Here is a 15,688-nt window from a genome sequence, read left to right on the forward strand (position 1 = left end):
TTTTAGTAGCAGTCTCAAAAGCAATCAAAGCGGGTGAAGTTAGGATTCAAAAAACAGAATAAATTCATGGAAATCAAACCATTATACCAGGATTTATTAAAAAAAAAAAACCAAAAAAAAAACAGGCCAACAACTACATAGGCCAAAACATTTTCTCAAAAACTAATCTAAACACGTCACCAGTCAAAAAAAAGAAAAGACTACTCTAGACACGTAATCGTACTACTAACTATTTTTAAGAACTAACTTCCAAAATGTTTTATAAATATAAATAAAAAGTATACAGATCAAAAAATAAATAAAAAGTATAAATATTAGTAAAAATTAAAAATTGAAGTTGCAATTCAACGGCAGTGAATCACGCAACAAATATATGACCAACACGTGATTCTCTGATTGACACAAACAAAAAGTACAGAACTTTTACCTACTTTGTACTCATTTCCGCATCTACTACTTCTTTAACCTAATTATATAAGTTTGAAGCTTTACAGTCAGTGGCTTTATCACTCTCTACCCAGTTCTAATCATCATGTATCGAGTAGCCGCATACAGGCAGTTGAAAAATAGAGTTTCTTGGATCAGTTCATTCAATTTTACCAGGTATTTGTGTTATTGCATTTGTTACAAAAAAAAAAAAAAAGGTTGGTCACTTTGAATAAGTTATACAGTATATTTTTCTGGGTGTTGTTGGTTTCATATTTCTTTTGAGTAAGGTGAATTGGGATTAGATACTAGTTGGATGCTTGAAAATCTACAGTAAGAACATCACCTCAACGCCGAACTAGTTGATCGAAGTGATTACATTTCTAAAAAGATAGATTTTATATATATGTATGAAAATGGTGTTTTAAGAAGAAACTTTTTGGGTAAAAATGTTTTACAAGTTAATGTTTTTTCAACTAAAAGTTATTAAGGGTCGTCAATTGACTCAACAATTGGATTTTGATTATTACTTTTGGATTTACAATGTCAAATTATGCTCATTCCACTTGCCGCATGCTTTGGAGAGCATGCTACAATGCATTTGTTCTTGTGAGGATTCATTAAAATTTGATTAGTTTTACAAGCTATCAACCTACTACTTTTTTTTATCTTGTATGGGCTAACTGTTTTTGTAGAATCTGAAGTCCCTTCGTTTTTTAGTTAAATGCAATTTCTGCAGGATTAAGATTATCTTTCTACTTGAGAACGAATACTAATGTCGCTTTTTAAATCTCTTTCTTTCTTTCTTTCTTTCTTTCTTTCTTCTGTGCGTCTGCATTATGTCATGATATGGGCTAGTTATCCATGAAAGTGATGCTTAGCTTAGATATTGTTTTCTGCTTAAGTATGACTCTGAATATTCTCAATTTCCCGTTTTGAGCTAATCAATCAACGTGTATGGACCAAGCATTCGGGGTGTTGTTTTACAGTCATTCTCACATCGAACTCGTAATGCACGTCATGCGTCACAACTTTTTTATAATTTTCCACAAGATCAATTATTTCATATGATTTGGCTTTATTGACATTAATTCTAGCTCCTTATGTTTTTCATTTAGTGCATTTAATTTAGTCTTTCATCATGCAGATCAAATCATACTTTGCCCTTTGCTACGGTAAAAGCTGAAGAAATATCAGGCTCTCAACCTGCTGAAGTCCACAACTTGGGTATGTAAATGTTCTTTTCAGCTAGCTGCTGAAAACGGTCATTGATATGTAGTTAGTTTCTGTCTAGGAATAGATGCATATAGTTGTGCAAAGATTTTTAGTAAGTTTTGAATCCTCTTAATCTCCTTATGTACCATATACTTGGAAAAGCAAAAAGGGGTGTGTTAGCAAGCAAGATAAACTAGTAACAGAGACGCTAAGAACGTTTTACATCACTTTCTTTCACCTCTTTCCTTTTTCAAAGTGTGTTCTATAGATATACAAATAGCAAACTCTTGTCATGGTTCTAGTTTACTGCTACATCTAATTGACTGGTGGTTTTCATCCATCCAGTGCAGGGGAAGTGGACAGGATCTTCTAGTTGGAATACAATATTGGATCCCTTGAATGGGCAGCCATTCATTAAAGTTGCAGAAGTAGATGAATCAGAATTGCAGGTACATAATTTGGATGCATCATAGTTCTTTGGGCTGTGTTTTTCCAGACGAGTCTTTGAACCTGTGGAGTCTGTTATTCTGTACAAATGGCTTGCTACTTTATGGCCAATTACTCTTTCGGTCATATAAAGACTTTTCCCCCTTTTATTCAGAAATCTTTAACATCAAAGATTTCAATATGATGATTTTACAAGTCCTTTTATTGCCTGTGCAGCCATTTGTGGAGAGCTTGTCCAGGTGCCCGAAACATGGTCTCCATAATCCATTCAAAGCACCAGAAAGGTTTGCTATTAATTATGTTTTGGTCTTTTTCTTGTCTTTTTTCCCAGTGAAGTTGTCTAGCTGAACTGTGTGTGGACCAGCCTTTAGATTCTTGTGAGTTTTTATCGAAAGGAAGAAATGATGACTTTAGAAAAATGAATTGAGTGACACCATTTTTCTCAGGTACCTAATGCTTGGAGACGTATCTACAAAAGCAGCTCATATGCTTGGCTTGCCTGAGGTAATATATAACTCAAGCAAGGATGCTGGTGTTCTCTTTAGCCTATTTGACAAATACTTTATGATATTCATAATTACTTCTTATTCTCTAAATGATTTGCTTTATGTCTTTCAGGTTTCTGACTTCTTTGCTAAGCTAATACAGCGGGTGTCTCCTAAGAGTTACCAACAAGCTCATGGTGAAGTTTTCGTCACACAGAAATTTCTGGAAAATTTCTGTGGTGATCAGGTAGATTATTCCTTCTACAACTATTACCTCATATGCTACGTTATACAGGGGCTGATTAAGAAAAAAAATTGTTTTAAATCACGGCGCAACAATTCAGTTGGGTAGCTTTCACATCCATGTGATTTTATTGCTGTTTTATGTTATTTCAACAATTTACTCATTCCTTTTATTTTCACTGTTATGTTAAATGTTAGCTCAATTGATTCTGAAATATTTGAAAGCTTAATAGACTTCAGGTTCAGCGAGAAGGACTTATTTCACATAGGATTCACTTCTCCATTTTCTTTAGTGCAAATGTCAGATTGAACACTGAACACTTGATTTATTTGGCAGGTTCGCTTTCTAGCTAGGTCTTTTGCAGTACCAGGAAATCATCTGGGGCAGCAGAGCCATGGTTTTCGCTGGCCTTATGGACCTGTAAGGCACCATTCTGGCTGTTGTTGACTAGATTTAATGGAAAGTTTTAAACAAAAAAGTCTTCTGATGCTATCTTTCACTTTGAAACTGAGAATTGAAGGTACAGTTTTGTAACTAGAATCACTAAAACACTTGAATTTATGGGAATAAAAATTCTTCACTATTTCAGAATGGTTTTATGAATGACCTAGCCTGCTTTTGGTCACATTGGTCATAGGTAAAATTTGCAGCACATAAGTTGTTGTTTCTTACATTCCCCTGTTGACTTTCTTATGTGATTGAAGGATATTTGGTACTTCAAGTATTAAAATTTCTCACAGTACCTGATTTTAAACTTTATTTTATAGGTGGCGGTTATTGCTCCCTTTAATTTTCCCTTGGAGATTCCTGTACTTCAGATGATGGGAGCATTATATATGGGGAATAAGCCGGTCCTTAAAGTTGATAGCAAGGTGGGTCATGGAAATTCTTATAGGCTCTATATAACATGCAATATCACTTACTGGACAAGGCCCAGCTAAGAAGCAAACTTGACTCTCATCTATCAAAGAATCAAAAATTGCAAAATTACTTTTATAAACTCCTCTCTTTGTGTTAAATTAACAAAATTTGCAGAAAATTGGAAGATCTCTGTACTAGTCAAAAAAAAAAAGAAGAAGGAAGATTTCTGTTCATATTCTATTTTTCTTTCTCTTAATATTTTAATTTTTTTTCTGATATGCTTCTTATAGTTAGACTTCCATTGTTGGTTAGGTATGTGTTGTTATGGAACAATTTCTTCGACTGCTTCATGATTGTGGGTTACCTGCGGATAACGTGGATTTCATAAACTCAGATGGAAAGACGATGAATAAGCTACTCATTGAGGTTAGTTTCTGAAATTAGCTTCTCTGGGCCACTTATCAGTAAGAATTGGCAAATGACAATTACAAATTTTCGTTCAAAAACTTTCTGTCCCTTGAGAATAATTCCCTTTTCCAAATCTAGCTCTCTTTTAAACTAGTTTTTACTTTTCCTTGTCAACTTTAGTATTTATACATGCCTCAAGGTATGGTCAGTCTTTTGCCAAGGTTTCACGAATCAGTCGGGGGAAAGTATGGGAGAGCTTTTCCATTCTCAAACTTTTTCTGGTGGAAAAGAAAACTTTGATGGTTGGATTAAATCGACGAAATGGTAAAAGATGATTTTTATTTTTATCTAATATTGGAGGAAGAAGGACAGCCTTTTGGTCTAGGCAGGGGGAGGAGGGGTGTTTGTTTCATTTGTGCAGCCATTATTATCCTGTTCCTTTTGGTCTAGACAGGGGGAAGTGGGGTGTTTGTTTCATTTGTGCAGCCATTATTATCCTGTTCCTTTTGAAAGATAGATGTCTATGAGGTATGAAGCTGCTGTGAGCCATCCGTTTCTTTCGAGATCTCTAGGACCCTAGGACGTATGCATGGTTTCCTAAATGCTCATTATTTGGATCCAGCAAAATTACGCTAAGTTTCAATTTTATGTGTATGCATGTGTATCCAAAAGATATAATTATTCACCAGTGTTGGAATAAACTGGTTCTGGTAGAGAGAATGGATAAAGAGGATCCATGTCCCTAACGCCAACTAGTTTTGGGATTAAAGCATAATTGATTGACATGTATATCCAAAATATCGCCTGACTGGATTCACTGGAAATAATACTGAAATGGAATATACTTGTGAAAATTGCTACTAATTATGCTTTTATATGCAATAATGCATTTTTGAGCTTTTATTTTTGATATCAGGGTAGGGGAAGGGGAAGTGTGTGTCTGTGATTTGTTTCTCTTCTCTTTTTTTTAGTTTGCACAGGTTTACTTCTGCTCTGTTTTGTAGATTGAAGTGTGTTTTTATTTACCTGAGATAGTTTCTTTCATTTGTATTTCTAGGGAAAACCACGCATGACTCTCTTCACAGGTAGCTCAAGAGTGGCAGAGAAGTTAGCTGATGACCTAAGCGGTCGAGTCAAACTAGAAGATGCTGGATTTGACTGGAAGATCCTTGGGCCCGATGTCCATGAGGTTTACATAATCTATTATCGACAGGCTTCATTGCATTTTGGAAAAGCTCTTTTCAAGTTTTATTTACTCGTTGTGATTATTTGCTTTTGACAGGTGGATTATGTTGCATGGGTTTGTGATCAAGATGCATATGCATGTAGTGGTCAGAAGTGTTCAGCTCAATCAATATTGTTCATGCATGAGGTTTCCTTAGTCCTTTTCTATCTTTTCTCCATGGAAATTAAATGCCTAGAGACAAATATTTTGTTGTTTATATAGGCATCGTAAAAAGTGAAATTTCATTCAGATAACTCTCTTTTCTAACTGTCATTTATGTTGATGCAGAATTGGGGTAGAAGCTCTCTCTTAGACAAAATGACCGAGCTTTCTGCTAGAAGAAAGTTAGATGATTTAACTATTGGTCCTGTCCTTACGGTAAGAATGCCTACTGCTCAAAGTGTAATGTGGAGATTTGAGTATCCATCATTTGATGGTCTAGATCCTAGAGTGCTGGAGTGACATTAGAAACATTAGATGCAATTTACTAGAGGTTTGAAAAGTATCAATACCTTTGGTCTGAATCTATTTCGGACTCTTTTGGATATTCAGAATATAATTCACTCAAACAAGTGTAGAAGTTTTCTCGGGAGTCCATCTGAACATGTTAAATCAAATCCGTGACTCTGTGAGATGGAAACTGAATGTTTATCTTAGTGGATTCCTGCTCATTGTTTGTTAGCATGATTACAATACTAACTATACTTGCATTTCTTGCTCCTTTCCATTTTTTCTTGGACTAAGCATTCTTAGTGGTACATTGTCAAGTAATGCCAACAATCTTGTCAGAACTTCCTGGCAATAATTGTTAATGTATTCTTTTTACAGGTTACAACTGAAGCAATGCTAGACCATGCGAAGAAATTACTTCAGATACCTGGATCAAGACTGCTCTTTGGTGGTGAAGCCTTACAAAACCATTCTATCCCTGCAATTTATGGAGCCATTAAACCCACTGCTATTTTCATACCACTTGAAGAAATACTCAAAGAACAACATTATCATCTTGTGACCAAAGAGATTTTCGGGCCGTTCCAGGTAATAGAATATTCTATTTAGTACTTATTGGACCTGGAATGAGTGCTATTGGATTTTCTCACTAATCGTCTTATCTTGCTGGTGTGTGCTTTTTCTTTCTAGGTTGTCACTGAGTACAAAGATAATCAACTTCCGCTGGTTTTGAACGCCCTTGAAAAGATGCATGCACATTTAACAGCTGCTGTGGTGTCAAATGACATACTGTTCCTGCAAGTAAGAAAATGTGCTAGTTACTCTTTTTGATATATGAGTTGAACCTATTTATTTGCGCACACATTTAGCAATACATTCTTCTACCTGCGTACTAATACATCTATTGTCAAATATGAATACCCGGGAGTAATAAGATTGAAATATCTGTTTCTCTACAGTACAACCTAGAATGTTCACATGCAAGTAAAACTAGCAGAAAATAGCGTAGGAAGTCTTTCTCTAGATCAGCACCCGGAATTCCTATATGATAATTTTTATCCCTTGATTTGATGAATCTAAAATAAAAAGGGCAATAGCAGCAGGAAAAATGCCCATCCCAAATCAGTTGCCATTCATAGACAAGAAATATTTCAGATTAAATTTTCTATTACTTACCAGCTCAGTGTAAAAGGAGGGAGGAAGGGAAGGAAGGTTAGAAGAGAGAGGTGTAACGTTCAGTTAACTTACGTGATGAAGTTTTAGTAGCAATGCTGTTTACTATTTTCGACTGTAGAATCAAAGAGCCATGAAAAAGGATGAAATTCTGCTCATCTCAAATCTATATACCTTGAAGTTCAGAAATATAAGGAGACATTCGATTAGTCCTACATAGGCTCTGGACAGTACTGGAGAAAATTGGACTATATTGCTATAAGGTTATACCCAGTCAAAGCTGGATGACCTCAATCAACCTGTCTAATTTGCTACGCATGTTTCTTTTAGGTCCCATATCTACATTAAGGCACGTTGACCTACTGGAGTTTGGATTCACGGATATGGGAGCTTAGCCCTTTATATTACATTAGCTTACTGAATTGTTGGCATCGTTTGGAGCTTATAATTTGGCATTAACTTCATGCATCATAGCATATGTGGTTGCTGTATAGACTGAGAACTTTGCTAGGCTTTGTTGTTAAGATGGTTGACATTTCTGTAACGAAAGAAAGAAGAAAAACCAAGAGAAAAGGAAGATTTGAGAATTGAAAATCTTCTTAGCCATACCCATGGACATAATTGTGTGGTTATTTCAGCAAAGGTCTGGGCATTGGATCACAAACGAATTATATAAAATTGTTGACTCGTTTTTCAGGAAGTAATTGGAAATTCAGTTAATGGAACTACTTATGCTGGATTGAGAGCAAGAACAACAGGGGCTCCACAGAATCACTGGTCAGCAACTTCTTCTTTATCTTTTTTTCTTAATTGTAATTTGTAATACACCTATTTAGTGGATTAACTGTGCTAAACTATGCTCCAACTGTAGGTTTGGTCCAGCTGGGGACCCAAGAGGAGCAGGAATAGGTACTCCAGAAGCTATAAAACTTGTATGGTCTTGCCACAGAGAAGTCATATATGATGTTGGTCCCGTGCCACTCGGATGGAAAACTCCAGCATCTACTTGAGGAACAACTGCAACCACTTAAAGCACTCGAGGATCGCATTTAGTAAGCCTAACATGAGAGCTTTAGAAAGAATCCACTTGAGGTGGATCGGAAGAAATGCCTGGGTTACATGAGATCACTTGGATGTTATTTGAATGCTTATGTTAATGCAAACTTATGAGCAGCTTATATAAATAAGAGAGCGGTTTTCGTATTCTAAAATAGTATCTTCATCATTTTCTATGATTCTATTCTTCGTATTCTAGAATACTATCTTCATCATTTTCTATGATGCTATTCTAGGACCGTTAATCGTTATATATACTGTCAAAAACAACGATATGCTGATCTCGCTTTTCAAGCTGTTCCCAGCGATTTTTTTCAGAGAATCTGTTCCCATCTGAATCTCATCCTTGTCATGCTCAACATAAAATGATGCCTGTAACTGTCGGAAAGGGATATGGTCTTTCATTGACTGTGGATGAGCACGATACGGTGTATTCCGTAAGATTCAGTAACAGTTGTTTCTCTAATCTACAGCTTCAAATGAGTTAGAAATAAATTCATAACGCACCACGACAACAACCACCACCCAGTATAATTCCACAATAAATTCATAACGCACGAGCAAGCATTTTTATCAGCTTAAAGATCAAGAGACTTCTTGCAGTTGTCGAGCTTAAAGTAACTGAGAGCCTGTTTGGATTGACTTATTTTAAGTACTTTTAAGCCAAAATAGCTTTTAAGTCATATTGTAATGTTTTGATAAAGTAAAAAGTACTTTTAAACACTTGTTTTTAAGCTAAAATGACAAAAATAAGCAAAAATGGCTTTTGACTTAAAAGTCACTCACTACCGGCCCATCCAAACGTGCTCTATAGGAGCTTCCTTAGTTCCAAGAATTTCCAAAGTTTGGTGTGAGACATTTTGGGTGTGGCTTTATAATTTGTCAGTAACTTCAGACCTGTGCGAAGCTCATCATCTCATGAGTCGTTCATTTCGTTGACAAAATACAATGATGCAAAAAAAAAAAAAAAAAAAGGAATTCTATGTGAAATAATATACTACGTACAAAATGATTAACGTCCATTGGTAACAAAAAAACAAATTTGCAATCGAACAGCTCTACTTAGTATGAAATTTAATATCAAATTATTTTCAACCGTACGAGTAATCAAATTAAGGCGGAGATGCTGCAACCTCAAGCTCAAAGATTCAATTCCCACAGTTTCATGTCCAACTTCTGTGTATTCTCTACTTGTGCTAAAGACCTTAATTTACACTACTTGGTGGGGTAAAAACTTATCGGCATCTAGTGTTTACACCAAATCATACTAATTTATTATTGTTAAGTAATAAATTAAGGTGAGAACATGTATTAATGAACTATGATTAGTGATAGGAGTATGTGAATACATGCATTTATTGAGTTCGTATAAACACCAAGTAAAAATAAGTTTTTACTAGTAGATGTACTGTACAAAGAATGTAAATAGTTCTTAGTTCTTACCTTGTGTCGCAAATAACCAAAAAAAAGAAAAAGAAAAAAGGCGTCAAGATATTTACAAAAATAATCGGGCAGATTTATTATTTATTTTTTCTATTCGGTTTGCATAGATTTTATACTGATTATATACGATTATATACATATTATATATAAATTACATATATATTACAAATTTGCCGATTATTTTTAGTTTAAGTGATTCAATGGACGATTATTTAAATTAATTCTTCAAAAGGGGTTGTGGGAGTTTCTGGGGCCTCTTGGTGGCCTGGCCCATTTTTAAACTTGAATTGCCAATTGACTTTCTTGTTTTAATTAATTATTGTAGGATTGACATTCATGATTAATTAGTGTTTAAATAGAAAATGAATTAATTATAAAGTGAAGAGTGGAAGTTCAGACTTTATCCCTAATATTTTACTTATTACACTTTGGCCCAACCTATATAAATGCAATATTTTTCAGAATTTAAAAAAAGAAAATTCCCAAAACTCATTCCCCATGTTTCATCACTTCTCCATCCCCATTTTCCACGGCTGAATCCTCCATTACAACTTGTTTTTCTTGCATTCCTCACACAGAGGTCGTCTCCCTTCTTCCCCATTCCTCGCAAAGCCCCATTCTTTTGTTTTATCGATTATGGAGAGGAAATTAGAAATTGGCGGATTTTTGGATCTGTCGATTTGGGGATGAAATTGGCGGTACATTGGATTGATAATTTATTTTAGGTGGTATATTTTGTAATTCTTTTATTTGGTAAGTGTTTGCATCTCATCTTCTTCGTCATTGTTAATTTAGGTTTCTGCAGATTTTATATGCATAGTACTCGACTACTAGTGTACCATAGACCACTGATTCACAAATACGCGACCATTAGTGTACAATAGTATGTGGTCTTTATTCTTGTGAATGGGTTGGAGGGCCAAATAGTTTGGAGTTAAAGTTCCTATATAAAGGTTACAATAGTTATTTGTATACCTAGAATTATTACATTTGACGAATTTGTTAATGTTGCCATTAAACGTGAAAAACTAACATGTTCGCTGAGGCAAATGAATAATACATATATGCTTAGCTCTGCATCGAAAAGGGACAGGATTCCTCCTTCCTTAATTAAGAATGACAATGATTTGTAATTGTACCTCTTTGACCTTGTTTGAAGATATTTGTGGCTGAAAATGAGTTCGAAGAATTGGTTAAAGTTCCAATTGAAAGGTCTCATCAAGGTTCAAATGTCGTAGCTGCACCACCACCACCACCAACAACAACAATATAGCCACCAATTTTAGAAGCAGAGGAGGAAAGAATGGTGAAAGATGGCTTTAGTGAATTTAGTCATGGGTTGAATGATTTTCGTGACAATGAAATGAACTCGTATGACCTGGAAGATGCAGATAGAGTGGAAGAGCTTCCAGCCAATGAATTACAATAAACCTACAATATATACTCTACCCCACTGGTGGTCTATAAATCCATTGAAAATGTAAACAATTAGAATTCCATTGTAAAGAATTAAGAATTGTATAATAATCATAAATTGGATAAGCATAGAGGTGGGTCGTCGATTATTAGTTATTCGTTAATATAAAATAGTAATTTAGTTACATTAATACAAATATTATAATTATTTGTGAATAATTTAAAGTTGTACTTATTCATCAAACTGCACACTTTGATTGGATAAAATAAATTAGTATTACGTATCAATCATATTGGTAATAACCTAAGCCAATAATTGGTTAACACAACTTTCATTGTGTTAGTTTACAACATGTATATAGTGTAGTATTATTGCACATTGGTAGAGGAGTAGTATGTCCTTGTATAGTATAGCTATAAATAAGAATCTCTTATATTGTATTGTTCATCTAATATATTTTATCTCGTGCCTTCTCACATAGTATCGGAGCAATTGTGAGAGACTTATCGATGTGCATAAATTCCAGCGATTCCGGAAAAGAGAAATCAGTACTTTTTTAAGGCTGTTTTCTATCTGCTTCATTTCTGTCAGTGTTGTGCAAAATCCAACACTACCACAAGAGTCGTCACTGTCCAGCGACCAAACCCCAGTGAAAAACTCCAGCAACAGCCTCCTCACGCGCCTCCACGTACCACCAGAAGCTCACGCGTCGGCGCGTACGACCACTTCCGGCCATTTTTTGAAAATCTTCCTTCAGAACAGTTGGGTCGCCTGGTAATTCCGATCCTACCCCTACTGTTTTCATTTCATTCCGATAACTTTGAGTTTTTTCCGGCAGCTACAGTAATATTCCGAAATCTACAGTAGATTTCGGCAGCTACAGTATTTCAGTATTCTGTTTCTGTATTTCCATACACTATTTCAGTGGATTACAGTTGATTCTTTCTCTTATTTGGTAATAATTTGCAACAATGTCTTTGGGATTTGATGCTTTTGGGTCTAGAAACATGAGTTCTGAAAGCTCTAGTGTTATTATTACCTCAGAACCTTTAATAGGATGTTCAAACTACTTAGCTTAGGCTTCATCTATCGAGTTTTGGTGTAGTGGTCAAGGTGTTCAAGATCATCTAATCAAACAGTCTAGCGATGGAGATGAAAAGGCAATAGCACTTTGGGCAAAAATCGATGCTCAGTTATGTAGCATCTTGTGGCGATCTATTAATTCCAAGTTGATGCCCTTGTTTCATCCATTCCAGATATGTTATTTGGTTTGGGCAAAGGCACACACCTTATACACTAATGACATATCTCATTTCTATGATGTGATATCGCGGATGACAACCTTAAAGAAGCAGGAATTGGATATGTCTACTTACTTGGATTAAATACAGGCAGTCATGGAAGAATTTGAGAAGTTGATGCCAGTTTCTGCTAATGTGGAAAAACAACAAGAGCAGCGACAGAAGATGTTTCTCGTTCTTACCCTCGCTTGACTTCCTAATGATCTTGATTCAGTACGCGACCAGATTTTGGCTAGTCTGTCTGTCCCGACAGTTGATGAATTATTCGCTCGATTACTCCGCCTTGCTGCAGCACCAAGTCCACCAGTGATCCCATCACATATACTTGATTTCTCTGTTCTTGCATCCCAGACAATGGATGTTCGGGCATCTCAAACTATGGAGCATAGATGACGAGAAGGTCATTTTGGAAGATCTAGACCCAAGTGTTCTTATTGTCATAAACTTGGACACACTCATGAAATGTGCTATTCCTTACATGGTCGTCCACCCAAAAATACTTACATTGCTCAGACCGAGACTCCAGGTAACCAAGGATTTTCTTAATCTAAGGAAGAATATAATGAGCTCCTTCAGTATCGAGCAAGTAAGCAGATATCTCCACAAGTAGCCTCAGTTGCTCAGACTGATACTTCTGTTACTGGTAATTCTTTTGCTTGTGTTTTCCAGTCTAGCACTCTTGGCCCATGGGTCATGGACTCCGGCGCTTCTGATTACATCTCTGGTAATATATCACTTTTTGTATATTCACAGTCTCTTCCCACTGTTACTTTAGCCAATGGATGTCAAACTAAGGCAAAAGGAGTTGGACAAGCTAATCCCTTGTCTTCTATCACCCTAGATTCTGTTCTTTATGTCGTTGGATGTCCTTTTAGTCTTGCATCTGTTAGTCGTTTGACTCGTGCCCTCCATTGTGGTATATATTTTATTGACGATTCTTTTATTATGCAGGACCACAGCACGGGACAAACAATTGTTACAAGATGTGAATCAGAAGGCCTTTACTACCTTAACTCACTCAGTCCTTCCATAACATGTCTAGTTACAGATCCTCCAGATCTAATCCACATACGTTTAGGACATCCGAGTTTATCCAAACTTCAGAAGATGGTGCCTAGTTTATCTAGTTTGTCTACATTAGATTGTGAGTCATGTCAACTTGGGAAACATACCCCAGCCTCCTTTTTGCGTAGTGTTGAGAGTCATGCAGAGTCTGTCTTCTCCTTAGTTCATTATGATATATGGGGTCCTAGTAGAGTCAGTTCATCCTTGGGATTTTTTTATTTTTGTCAGTTTCATTGATGATTATTCAAGATGTACTTGGCTTTTCTTAATAAAAAATCGTTCTGAGTTATTTTCTATATTTCAGAGTTTCTGTGCTGAAATCAAAAACCAATTTGGTGTTTCTATTCGCATTTTTCGCAGTGATAATGCCTTAGAATATTTATCTTCTCAATTTCAGCAGTTTATGACTTCTCAAGGAATTATTTATCAGATATCTTGTCCTTATACCCCTCAGCAAAATGGGGTTGCTGAGAGAAATAATAGGCACTTTATTGAAACTGCTCGCACACTTCTAATTGAATCTCGTGTTCCGTTGCATTTTTGGGGCGATGCAGTTCTCACAGCTTGTTATTTGATTAATCGGATGCCTTCATTTCCCCAGTCACCCTTATACTCTCTTCCACCTCGTGTTTTCGGGAGCACGTGTTTTGTTCATAACTTAGCCCCTGGAAAAGATAAGTTAGCTCATCGTGCTCTCAAGTGTGTCTTCCTTAGTTATTCTCGTGTTCAGAAGGGATATCGTTGTCATTGTCCAGATCTTCGTAGGTACCTTATGTCAGCTGACGTCATATTGTTTGAGTCTAAACCTTTCTTTACCTCTACTGACCACCATGATATATCTGAGATCTTACCTATACCGACCTTTGAGAAGTTTACTATAGCTCCTCCTTCACCTTCGACCACAAAGGTTTCATACATACCAACCGTTAAGGAGTCTAGTGTTGTTCCCCCTAGTTCCCCAGCCACATGAACACCACTCTTGACTTATCGTCGTTGTTTGCGTCCTCCATCAGGCCCAACTGGTTCTCGTCCTGCACCTGACCCTGCTCCTAGTACACCGATTGCACTTCGAAAAGGTATACGGACCACACTCAACCCTAATCCTCATTATGTCGGTTTGAGATATCATCGTCTGTCATCTTCCCATTATGCTTTTATTCATATTGCATCAAATCCGGTGTTCCATGAGAGAACTAAACACATTGAGATTGATTGTCACTTCGTCAGAGAAAAGATACTTTCAGGAGAGATTGCTACAAAGTTTGTGAGGTCGAATGATCAACTTGCAGATATTTTCATCAAGTCTCTCACTGGTCCTCGTATTGGTTATATATGTAACAAGCTCGGTACATATGATTTGTATGCACCGGCTTGAGGGGGAGTGTTAGTTTACAGCATGTATATAGTGTAGTATTGTCCCACATTGGTAGAAGAGTAGTATGTCCTTGTATAGTATAGCTATAAATAAGGACCTCTTGTATTGTATTGTTCATCCAATATCAATAACATATTTTCTCCCGTGCCTTCTCACATGGTATCAGAGCAATTGTGAGAGACTTATCGCTGTGCTAAGGTAATATATGCAATTTGAAGACTAATTACCGATTATAATCGTTTAAAATATCAGTTAATATCAAAACATGTTGATAATATAGCCCAAAATTCACAATACAATATTCATCTTCTTAGATGTATTACTTGTTGACAACATTTTACTAGACAACACACTTATACTTAGAGGTCTTACTTCTTGAGTTGTTACATGTTGTAGAATAACCAACTCTTAATGGTACGAATACACCGTCATTATAGTAACTTTAAATATTTCATGATGATTAATAAGATATTTAAAAGATATAAAATAAACAAAATGTCAAATATGGTGTAATTATTATTTTAATGAATTCTCGACCATGAGTTTATCCTCGAGCATAGTAAGAGTGGAGGACACAAACTAAAGTTGACACTCGCCCATTAAGAATGTCTATTGATTTAGGTTGAATGTGTAGGGTACGGGTTCATGGTTGGGGCTAGAGTTCAGGGTTTATAAATCATTAAAGGGGTTTATCAGCGACTAGTGGTTGATGGAAGACAACTCGTGGTGTTAATGAATTAAAATATGTCTACGTGGCCTATCCCTAACCAAATATTTTTGGCTCATTTAAAATTACCCATTTGATAGGCCATCTCAAAACAAAAATTGCTGACATAGCCCATTTTTCACTTCCGAAAAGTAATACTCAAATAATTGAAGAAAATGAGTCAAGGATCAAGTGTGTCTTTTGGATCGAGAAAGAACTATCACTGCAGCATTGCTGCAAGCCAATTCACAGCTACAACTCCGGTGAATTATGGTAGGAGATTCTCAAAATGTTCCAAATCTGAGGTAAGATAATTTTAAAATTTCATGCCTTATTAGCTGTAGGGTTTCAATTTTACTGATAAATTATTTTCTGATTTCATTCGATAGGG

The 15,688-nt window shown here is 35.9% G+C and overlaps 1 protein-coding gene across 1 annotated transcript; it reads left to right on the forward strand.

Moving 5' to 3' along the window:
- The first annotated feature begins 402 nt into the window (after window positions 1–402).
- Window positions 403–8,326, forward strand: LOC107786410 (delta-1-pyrroline-5-carboxylate dehydrogenase 12A1, mitochondrial-like). The gene is made up of 16 exons (XM_075243476.1): window positions 403–603; window positions 1,574–1,653; window positions 1,987–2,090; window positions 2,305–2,372; window positions 2,535–2,592; window positions 2,707–2,820; window positions 3,154–3,237; window positions 3,585–3,689; window positions 3,991–4,104; window positions 5,144–5,275; window positions 5,369–5,458; window positions 5,600–5,689; window positions 6,140–6,349; window positions 6,452–6,562; window positions 7,632–7,711; window positions 7,806–8,326. The coding sequence occupies exons 1-16, from the start codon at window positions 533–535 to the stop codon at window positions 7,942–7,944; spliced, it is 1,650 nt and encodes a 549-aa protein (XP_075099577.1). The 5' UTR covers window positions 403–532; the 3' UTR covers window positions 7,945–8,326.
- Window positions 8,327–15,688: the final 7,362 nt, after the last annotated feature.

The sequence above is a fragment of the Nicotiana tabacum genome, chromosome 22 (genome assembly GCF_000715075.1).
Source record: "Nicotiana tabacum cultivar K326 chromosome 22, ASM71507v2, whole genome shotgun sequence".
Lineage (NCBI taxonomy): Eukaryota > Viridiplantae > Streptophyta > Magnoliopsida > Solanales > Solanaceae > Nicotiana > Nicotiana tabacum.

Coding starts and splice junctions, on each gene's coding strand:
- LOC107786410 (XM_075243476.1), top strand. CDS start 533: ATGTATCGAGTAGCCGCATACAGGCAGTTGAAAAATAGAGTTTCTTGG. Junction 3,238..3,584: donor TTCGCTGGCCTTATGGACCT/GTAAGGCACCAT, acceptor TTTATTTTATAG/GTGGCGGTTATTGCTCCCTT. Junction 4,105..5,143: donor TGAATAAGCTACTCATTGAG/GTTAGTTTCTGA, acceptor TTGTATTTCTAG/GGAAAACCACGCATGACTCT.